The sequence below is a fragment of the Mercenaria mercenaria genome, chromosome 4 (assembly GCF_021730395.1).
Source record: "Mercenaria mercenaria strain notata chromosome 4, MADL_Memer_1, whole genome shotgun sequence".
Classification (NCBI taxonomy): Eukaryota; Metazoa; Mollusca; class Bivalvia; order Venerida; family Veneridae; genus Mercenaria; species Mercenaria mercenaria.
The window spans coordinates 22,091,041-22,102,470 of record NC_069364.1 but is presented as its reverse complement, the minus strand read 5'-3'; the positions used below and the strand labels follow the sequence as shown (position 1 = coordinate 22,102,470).

Sequence of the window (11,430 nt, the reverse complement as noted above, 5' to 3'; positions counted from 1 at the left end):
TTGAGACTGCTGAATGCATTTAAAGGAATAAATATTATTATTAAATAACAAAACAAGGATTAGAATAACTTTTTTTTATCATTTTGTTTGAAAAGGTAATCAGACTTGCTAATACATTTTGAATAACCAACTGGCAACTAGTAAGTAGTTGGTTATTCCAATGTTCAGCTACCAACTACCAACTGCCTACCAACTTTACTTTCATAGAAAACGTATTACTTCAAAGAAGGTAAAGGGTTGTATTATAGACATTCTATGGATTTCTTTTTAATTCATCATATATTTTGAAGGGGTTGCGACTGCAGAAAAATTGTGTCCTTTATTGTCAGTACATTTTTATCCCAATATTACCATAAGCCGAAATGCAAATTAATGTGTTTTTTTTTTCAGATGTATTATCATGGAAGCCCATAGACATTACTTAAAGGATGTTCTTGCAAACCACAGTAAATCCGGGCCTGATGGAGTGGCTATTTCCAAAATGTTTATTATCAATATCTTAAGACTCATGCAAATATTTGAAGTTTGTAAACATGCGATGTTTATAATGCAGCCTTAAAACACTTGAAACTTCGCATTTCATTGTTTTTATTTAATTATTTAGTAGACATAAGCACATTCCCCAAATTATAAATTTAATTAAGGATTGGTTCAATAATTTCAAAGATTTTTAACAAAACCGCGTAAAGATATTATGTTTCAAGTATCAATGCAGTTTAATAGTATTACCGTTATAGGAACAAAGATAGTCAAGTAAGTCTTTCGACCTTCAGTTCAGACAACTTTTAACATGTAATTATGGTTTTCCAAATACATTTCTATTTTTAGCAATGAGTTGGTATTTGTTTACATCTAATTTTAGCATACTATTCCAGGCAAATTTGAGCGGTTGGAATGAACATATGGAGCGTTATCCTGGAATTACGAACAGAAGTCCAAAGAATCCTGATTATGTTTTGATGAAAGAAAGACTTCTGACATTCGAAGATTGGTCAAGAGATGGGATAGCTATAGAAGGCCTGGCCAAGGCGGGATTTTACGCAACAGGTACTTTTTAAAATATTGATAAATGGATAAATGCAAAGAATGTAATCATTTTATGAATACTACTTATACAACGATCAAAAGTCATTCTAAATCCTTAAGCGACTTTAAAAAAAAAAAAAACAGAAATGTATGTTGTTCATTTATGTTTATTGTTTTGGACAAAATTCATCTTTTACTATAATTTGTTTACTCGTGTTTTGCATGACAACTACAAATACAGTATAGCTGCATTACAGCAGTATTTGTCATTGCAATACTCATATTGTTTCATATTTGAGCCGTGCACTGAGAAAACCAACATATTGGGTTTGCGACCAGCATGGATCCAGACCAGCCTGCGCATACGCGCAGTCTGGTCAGGATCCATGCTGTTCGCTATCAAATCCTATTGGAATTAGAGAAACTGTTAGCGAACAGCATGGATCCTGACCAGACTGCGCGGATGTTGGTTTTCTCATGGCACGGCTCATTTTATGATTAAGCACATTAACATTATAATATTGAATTTTACCAGCTTACCATAATATACGCTTTGACAGACGTTTACAAAAATCAAATCGCTCAAGCATTGCAAGATGGCGACACATAAACTTCAAATCGATTTAACAATTTTCCAGGAAGATTATCGTGTTAGAAAGGATGTTATTAAACTTGTCTCAAGTATACGATCTTCCTTTCAGGCGTTTCGCTTTTAAGTCGATGATTTTGATGTATCATTTGTAAGAGGAGACCACCTAATTATTTGTTTAAAGATAAAGCAACAAATGAAAAGCTAAAATGTTTATAGCAGAAAAAAATAAATCTAGAGATGTTTTAAGGTATATAATGCGATTTGAATATATAGTTTTAATTAAGAAATAATTTATAGCAAAACAGTGCTTTATCACTATTTATACACGATGGGTGGTTATACGTCGGGCTGCGCCCTCGTGAAATTATTTCGGACGACGTATAACTGCCCGAGTGTATAAATAGTGATAAAGCACTGTTTTGCTATAAATTATTTCGATTCTAATATGTTCTGTATTGTAAAATTTATATCAAATATGATGGAACTGTTTCTTTGCGCAAGCATGGCGCCAATAGTAGGTATTTGTTAAAACACGCCAGGACCGGAAACGGTAATACGTCTTGCGGAAGAATTCAGTTCGAGCTCATTGCGAATTATTCAGCAAAGCGAATAACTAATTCAGTATGGGTATAAATCAAACATTTGTGCAATGTGACATTTCGTTTAAAACATGTTATTAAGTAAAATATTTCATGAAATTTGAAAGCGCTATTTCTAGATGCGTACATGGCGCTAAATATCACGTTGACATGACGTCAACATGACATCGTTGTGATGATTAAAGCATTGTTAGCCATATTAGAATATCATATTAAGTCATTAAGTTTTACATATTTATTTTTCGTTCAGATAAAAAACAAGTGAAGATCATTTGTCTTAGATATTCCGTTATTTTAGGTAATTACACGTCGCACATGCGAATATTTTCTATTTTCCGTCTTTTTAAAATACTATCTAAGTATTAAAATGTCACATGAAAATTTCATCAGAAAAGATTTCCTTTTTGCACATATTTAATTATTATTATTATAAAACAAACAAGTGTTTTTAATGATCTGTGATACGAGTTATTCATTTTTTTTTGCGTGGAAACAGAAACATATAAGAACATTTCAGAAGTCACAACTAACAATTTATGTCTTATGTACATTATTATGTAGATTCTCACGCTTTGTGCTTTTTGTTTTTATTTTTGTATGTATTTTGTTATGTGTTGCTTTCCATGGAAATATATGACCTGTCTATGCATTACGTATATCCTTCAGTATGTAATAGTTCACGAATGTTTTATATAAGACAAATAAATATACGTTCTGTTCTATTCTATTCTTATTTCTGTTTTAGGAAACCAAGACTCTGTTAGGTGCTTTTATTGTGGTGGTGGGGTGAAAGACTGGCAACAAAGTGATGATCCCTGGATACAGCATGCGACAGTTTTCCCACATTGTGAATATGTAAAACTATGTATGGGAGAAGATTTCATAAACAGAGCAGCAAACATGAACGAAGAGGATACACAGGTGACTAAAATAGCATTTTCAGAGTTTTAACTAGTAACTGACAACTTGGGACATTTTAGCAAATTTCTTGCTCGTACGGTCTGAAATAATTTTTACCTGCTCCTGTTAGATTTTTTTGATAATCATTTTGTTTTTAAATTTAGATTTTAATTGCATAAATTTAATTCATTTCTTAATAACAAAGTGGTCTTTAATCTAGCCTTTGTGAATATATTATTCTAACTTTGTTTTATTTGATAATAAGGAATTAAACAGAAGACTAGCACAACATCTTGTTCCTGACCAACTGATAGAAGATTTAAATTGTAAGGCCGCATTGCTTCTAATAGATAAAAAGTATAGACAAGAGGATGTTGAACAGGCTATTCAAAAGGCAAGGGAAAAATACGGTTAGTGACATATTTTGTCTATATACGGTATGCAAGAGCTAAAATTAAATTTGTTTGTCCTTCTGTTGTTACAATCGGTGAAGTGACTGTTGTTAGGAAATCATATGAAGTGCCCGGACGTAGCTATTAAGATATTGAAATATCGCTCAAAGTACAATTAAGTTAACTGCACATCAATAGTCTGCTTTATCCGCATTTGCATGTACACGGCAAACTCAAGTACCAATGAGAGTTATAAATACAGTCACTTTTCCACTTTCTATACAGCAACGACCATGTTCTGAATTAGCAAAGTGAAACATGTCCTTATTTTAGACATAAAATATATACTGATTTGCTTATTTGTCCGCAGGCAGTAGAGCACTTAGAGCTCACTTCATTCATGAGTTTCTTCTTGAAAGCAACACGGTAACCACGCCTCGAAACATCCATGCAGTTGCATTATCACGACAGACTAATAATACAACAGTTTCAAATGGTCCCACAGAGCATCAACATCTTGTTGGTTCGAGGGATTTTCAATCTGAGAATCTTGATGCTCATGATACTGGTAGGGATTTTATCGCATTTTATAGTAATTCCACTCTTAGACTATAGTTCTTGTTTTAAGTTATCTTATAACGTGTTTGATATGAATTTAGTAAATGTCTCAGTGTACTGAACATATTGCATTTATATATTTCCTGCATAAGAAAGATAAAACGTACATAATGTAATATCATGCAGAAACATCTTTAAGCCATTTTGTACTTTACATAGAAAGTAATATTTTAAGGCAAAAACATTATTCATTCTATAGGCTAGATTTTCTTATATCGTATCAGCCTATGAAAGAATTTTATAATTCGAATTGAAAATTTTGAACATTTTAATATTTAAAAGAATTGCTCCCATTCACTGAACTTTTGTGACTATTAGTTTTACTTGTTAATTCTGAAAAAGTGTACATGTACATAGCAAGAGGGACAACTTCATTTCAGAGCAAGATCGTCTTCTGGAAGAAAACCGGGATCTGAAAGACAGAATTGCCTGCAAAATATGTATGGACAAAGATGCGTGCATTGTGTTTATTCCATGTGGACATATGGTATCTTGCATAGAGTGTGCACAAAGACAACGCACGTGTGCGGTCTGTAGAGCGGAAATAAAAGAAACAGTAAGGGCGTATCCAGCCTAGAAACCACAATATTCAAACTTGGACATCTTTAACTACCCAATTTCACGATTGACAAACGATAGAACAGATGATAATTTGCCGTGTAACTCATCATTTGTTTCAAGGAATGCTTCTGTATATGAGTCATACAATGTAATTTATTTTCGTGCGGAGAACTTAAAAACAAATTTAAAATAAACTAAAAATATAAAAACAATATTTATAATCCGATATTTTCTTGTTTGAATTACGTGATCCAATCTTGACCAGGGCCTTATTACATGGCAAAGTAATTAATCAAATTACACTCTAACTAATATTTTCAAAGTAACAAATTCCATTACTTATTTCATGTAGTTTACCATATTTGATTCCATATTACCGTTTGTACATTAAAAACATATTTAAAGTTTATTTGATTTCAAGAGCAGTACAGTCTCCTTGAAATTACTTACTCCATCCAAAAGGCAGGTTTTGGAGAGCTAGGAGTTTACTTTAGTCACGATTGTTCCCGCTTGAAAGCAACACAGTAACCACGTCTCGATGCTCATATAGTATAAGTGGCAAATATACTAGTGCGTTTACATCTTTTACGTAATAGAAAAAATACCATTATGCGAATAATCAGCAAGTAAATGGTTCAACCTTTCATTTCTGTGATTTTGCGAATAGATTTCATTCAAGTGTATGCAATTCCCACGCTAAATGAACATCACATCTTATGTGTCTACTTTAAACTTAAGTTAACATTACCTTTTCCCGGACGTGTGTGTTGGCGTTAGACTAATTAAAATTAAAGAGTCTCGTTATCAGTGTTCTTGTTTCGGTTCAACGATTTATAGTTTGATTACAAAGTTGTTAGATAATTCCATACAAAAACAGGAAAGAAGAATTGATAAATGTATCGCATCGCATACAGGAAGTACAGCTGAAATGACTATAGTGTTCTAACTGCGGTCTAAACTGTTAAAGGTAAAAATAATTTTAGAAACTTTTACAAATTAAACGAAATTCTGTGAAAACCTAAGCAAAAGTTTTTGTTGCAAATCAATCTATTACTGTAATGCATGTAATGTACTGTTGATGTATTCACAATATTGTTTATAACTATAAAGTAGAAAAGTTAGAAGAAAGAACACAGTCAGCGCCACTTGAGTCCCGAGGCAGATATTAGAAAGATACAGCTGTTGTCTGTTCCAATGTCCCTTAAGATATTTATATTTTCATTTTCAACGTAAAAGAGGCAATGTGTGAGGTGTGAAAAATAGAAATGGAAGTAAAAGAAAGAGGTAGTTGAGAGAAATTCAGATTACAGCAATACAGGACTACGTACATTAAAATCTATAAGTACTTTTACAGATGTTACAGAATAAAAAATATATAAAAAGAACGGCCGAATCGCACCTTAACAGAAGCGTTACACAGTTATCTCGGCCCGTCTCGTCTCAACACGTTGGAATTGAAGTAGAATTTTTTTTAAAAAACATAGAAAGAGAAGAAGCTTTCGGATCCCATGGAGGTTATTTTTAATTGCTACACTGTAAATTCATTAAAATATACAATGTAGAAACATTTCAATGAGCGAAAATGTCATCATGATTATGATCTGTCTGTAGACTCCCATAATATTATGAAAATGTGCGTTGGGTCCACCTTTCTCAAATTAATCTGGCAAAATATCTATCACAAGACCCAATCTGATCTATTTGCCTAATTTTTTAGTACAGTCAAGTTTTGAAAAAATACGGTTTAATAAAAGCTTGTTTTAGTCATAATGTTGTCAACCGTATTTTTTGCTGACTAGTGATAATGATTAAACAAAACCACTTTTATAGCAAATTTGCCCTTTCGACTGCATTTCCTCTGCGCTATAAGGGGACCTTTAGATTGCTCTATGCAGGTTCAGTATTTCTTTTGTTTCACATATTTTTAAGATATATTAATTACTAACATTTCCTCGAAGAAATGTGACATTGGCAACTTAAACATTTTCCGTATTAAAATACTGCAACTGAAGGAAAGTGATGAGTCTCTTTGATTAGAACTAACTGCGCACGAGTCGAATACCGCTGTTCAGTCAAAGTGTGAAATTATACACATAACCGTCTGATTAGGCGGCTATTTGTAAGTTCGGTACTGGCCTGATTCAATTTGTTATGAGTTGATGTGATCGAGAAGGTTTGTGCAGTTTTTCTATCAATATACAGACCCGTTCATTCAAACACAACACTTCTTGTCGCCATATGACTTCTGAGGTTGATGTCACTTTCGAAATACATGCAACAATAAATTAAACACATCTGCTGGAATTCTTCAGACGTCATGTTGCCATCCTACATGGCGAACGAAATGTGAGGGTAATTATACAGTTTTAGATAATAATTTGTTACAGACACCGGTAATGTCTACAGAAATTGTATATTACTTTTGTCACGAAAAGTTCATTGTCTGTGAACAATACAGCACACACATCTTTGTCCAATCACTTATTTAAAGCGCCGTTCATATTTCTTATTTGTTTCAAAAGAGAATGATTATACAAGTGCTTACTCGGCGGAACGTCTGCCTAGCTGTAAATATAGGCTTGTGCATGCTTTTTACTAAAAAAAATGCAGAATATGCAAACGCAGTAAAAACCTTTTCCAACATGTTACGGACGGGATTTTTTTTTAACAAATAAAAAAGGACCAGAAACAAGAAGTGAACTCTGTTGTATTTCAAGAATTATACTGAAGGAAATTATAAAAACGATATCAGCATTGCTATAGTAGACGCAATTTGACATATAGGATGGTCAAATAATTCTTTTGTTTTCTCCGATTTCAAAATGATAGTGTAGCAATTGAAAATAAATATTCAACAGCTTAAAGCATTATGTTAAGATATCAATTATTTATGGAAGAGCTTGTTAAATGAAGTTATATTAAAATATGAATCAAAAATATAGAAGGTCATTGTTTTCGAACCACTTGACGCTCGCCACTGTGTGTTCGAACAGTTGCTTTGAACACAACTTATATTAATCACTCTCGGCACCTCATTCCTGATGGAATCCATCGCCACGAGGTATGAGAGAAGAGGCCAGTTTCCCTTGTAATGCTGAGCGCAATGCAAGGAAGCTTGTAGAATTCGTAATTAAGTTGGCTTACGTAAGGTCGTTATTTCTTCTCAGATATCTGCAAGTCACAGATATGGCGGGCTTAATCAGATAGGACTACTACAGCGATAGACTTTTTAATAAAGATATGAATAATATGAGTTGCTCTTTTTTCTAAAATACACACAATTTAGTTTTACATATATTTATCTTTAGACCCCGTTATCTGAGTATTGACGTAAATTATTATTTTGGTATTTGCAGGCACACAGGATATGTTGTAAATTACTCTTGATCTGTAAATAGTATCTTATACATAGATGATAAGTTAAAACCATTGGACCATTAAAGGTTAAGTAATTCTGATTCAGCAGTGGCATCAAAAAATAATATAAAAAAGCAGGAAAAATAATGGTTCTGCTTGTTTTACCCCAGCTGTTACGTTAAAAAAGAAACTCTAACTTAATCAGTTTCGTAGAATCAGAGGAAATGGCCCATAACTTTTGATTTTGAATTGTAGAACAAAAAATGTACTTGGCATCAGTTGTAATACCACCATCACGAAAACAATACTTTGCTTCGATGAACACATGTTATTTTTGCTCGCACCATTTATATTTTCTATTCCTAAAAACAAGGAAGAATATCCAACAGGGAAAGCTACGTTCTAAAAACGCAGCCGCTCCAAACGCGCACATGATCAGCACACGCACACAACATACACACGCAAAGCAAACACACAAGGACAAAACAAACAGATAAAGGAACACAGTGGGGCACCGCCTTGGAAAGGTCAGTGGAAAAAACAACCACTGGGGAGCTGAAACCGGTTTATGGTTCACCTAATTTAGGAACTACTTATCATAAAGTCGTCTACCTGTTCCGTCAGACACAATAAAAAAGCGTAGCAACCAACTATAAAAGGGCTGAACACCAAACATGCGGTGTATCTCAAAACAGTTGGGTCATAACCTCTTTTAATGACTTTACCAAATACAATTGAAAAGATTCCATGACCCAAAATCTTACGAAGTTTGTAAACAACATCCGTATAAAAACGGGTTTTGATATACCTTCCCTTCTGTCTTTAAATTGCTATTCTAAGTACCACTGAAAATATTTCTACATACTCTCTATATATGTCTCTATGTATCTGTATCATATACAAAATGTATGTTGTTGATATTTTGTCGATAAATTGGAGCTAAAAATTTGGCATCTACGAAAATCGACTTCTTTATTATGAAGATTTTGTTACTATTCATTGAGGAAATCGTTAACATATTTCGCCAATGCCAAAGGGCATATGCAACTGTTCTATTGGTACAGTTTTATCTCGTGTGTAAGTTAAAGCGTCCGCTCTAAGTTTTTGTGCGTCGGGTGTCGTTGAAATATTTTTAAATGTTTAACAAAATTATTCATAATTAATATCATGTTTTAAATACAATAACAATTTTTACCTTAAATTTCACTATACATTTTTAAACTCTCCGTGGAAATTTATTTTTCATGCAGTAGACAAATGAAATTGGATGCATTGTGAACCGGTTTAAGCTCACTAATAGTGTTTCACTACTTACCGTTCCTAGGCGGTTCCCCACAGTCTTTCTTTATTTGTTCGTTTTGTCCTCATGTGTTTGCCTAATCTGTGTATGTGCCTACGTGCAGTGTATATTAATTATGTGCACGTTCGTGCGTTTTCAGAAAAATGAATTTTTGAACGTGACTTTGTCTGTTGGAGATGCATCCTTGAAGTTTGATATGTAAAACTTGGTAACAGCAGTTATGCCATATTTGTGTGATTAGTTATAACAAAACCCAGAGAAATCTAAGAACAGTCTGAATTTAACTATGTAAAATTGAACTTTACTATTCAAATTATTCAAAATGTACATACCACACAATCCGCATGGGGATATATAAATTTCAAATTAATGTTTCTTTTTCTAAGTAATAGAAGGGTTTGCACTGCTTAATTAAAATATCTAAATATCGTGCGATCATAGACGACACTAACGGTCTTAAGGTGGCTGATTTCGTACAGTGGTTAAAATTGACATAAAGAGAGCAAAGATATGAATTATTCATATTTAACAGACATTAAATTGCATTTTCCATGGCCACAATGTAATATAACTTAATAGGGGTTGCTAGATTATTAAGATTATTTGTTTTGCATAGAAATTAATAAAAATATTTTTTAACATTTGTCTTAGTAATAGTTGATTTTAATAGCAAGATATAAATCATTCTGAATGTAGCTCATTACAATTTAGGTTGTTTTATATAACGCATACAAAGGCAAACGTGTAACTTAGGTATTGTAAGATTTCTTAAAATCTGTTTTTGACATACGGAAATGAAATTGTAAATTGCCATATAAAATGTTCGGATTCCTTCGTATTCTCCTCGTATTTTTTACATATTCATTTGATCAAACTTTTCTGCAACAAGATTTCCCTCAATTTTTCTTGAAATTGTGAGGAACTAACTGTTCACATTATTACACAAAATTTGAAAGAACGTTACAATACGTAATATATTTTTTTTCAAATTATGACAGTTTCTTAATAAGTAAAGCATACACCGTAAAACGATTTTGAAAGAGCATTTACTATTGACTACTTTCAGTCATTTTCCACACAAAAAAGTCTTGAAATTTAAGTTTTGACCTGATTTGTTGATAGCGCGTTGTGTAATTTGTATGATATCTTAACATTACGGCAACTTTGCAAGGTAAAATCATTGTTCAATTCTGTCAAAATGTTCATCATTTGCAAATAATTGCACTAGCACTCTTTTGACACCCTTAAAATGATATACATGTATAAAGCGTATCTGGAACTTGTAAAATAGACAGTATTTCACGATAAGAGCTGTGAGGTTTGAATGGTTAAAATAGTGCTGTAACGTTGTGTCAAAAAAGATTACATATTGAAGAGAAAAAATAAAAGTCTGTTTATCAAAATAACTTAACCAATTCTATTACATATACATTACATGAACTACTACTTCTTTGGATAGTGCATGAGCTCTTATGTTACGGGCGTCTACATCATCAGTTTCCGGAAAAACAAGTCCAATGAAAATTTTAGTTTGCGCATAATATCAACCCTCTTCCATGCTTTTTTCTACAATGAAACCGATATGAGAGTGCCAACAGCAGTCATTTGACAGGAAGATGCCAATATGTTTATGTTGGAGTATCTCGGGTATATACAGATTGAATATTTGGAGTGGGGATGACAGTTCTTTTCTTTTTCACCAGCAGAGATTCGGATATTTGAAAGTCACTAGCCACTTTTCAGCCCATGAAGAAATTGTTTGTATGCCAGACTGGAGAAGATCTGCCGCTGTGATGGGCTGCTAAGTAATTACATAGAGACTTGTGTCGTCCGCAAACAGATTGATACATGATCTGATTTCTTCAACGATGTCATGTATAAAGATAAGAAAGAGAAAAAGGCCAAGGATTGATCCCTGGGGAACGCCAGCCCACACGACAGCCCATGAAGATTTAGCCCCTGGAAGAACAACAAATTGGCGTCTGTTTGAAAGGTAACTTTGAAACTAGCTGATAAGAATTTTAGTTATTCAAGAGTATTCAAGTTTAGAAAGTAGACCTTTGTGCCAGACTTTGTCAAATGCCT

At 33.1% G+C, this 11,430-nt stretch overlaps 1 protein-coding gene across 1 annotated transcript; it reads left to right on the top strand.

The window, feature by feature from the left end:
* The first annotated feature begins 880 nt into the window (after positions 1-880).
* LOC128556243 (E3 ubiquitin-protein ligase XIAP-like) lies at positions 881-4,914 on the top strand. The gene is made up of 5 exons (XM_053540692.1): positions 881-1,047; positions 2,963-3,138; positions 3,383-3,527; positions 3,880-4,077; positions 4,508-4,914. The coding sequence occupies exons 1-5, from the start codon at positions 903-905 to the stop codon at positions 4,702-4,704; spliced, it is 861 nt and encodes a 286-aa protein (XP_053396667.1). The 5' UTR covers positions 881-902; the 3' UTR covers positions 4,705-4,914.
* Positions 4,915-11,430: the final 6,516 nt, after the last annotated feature.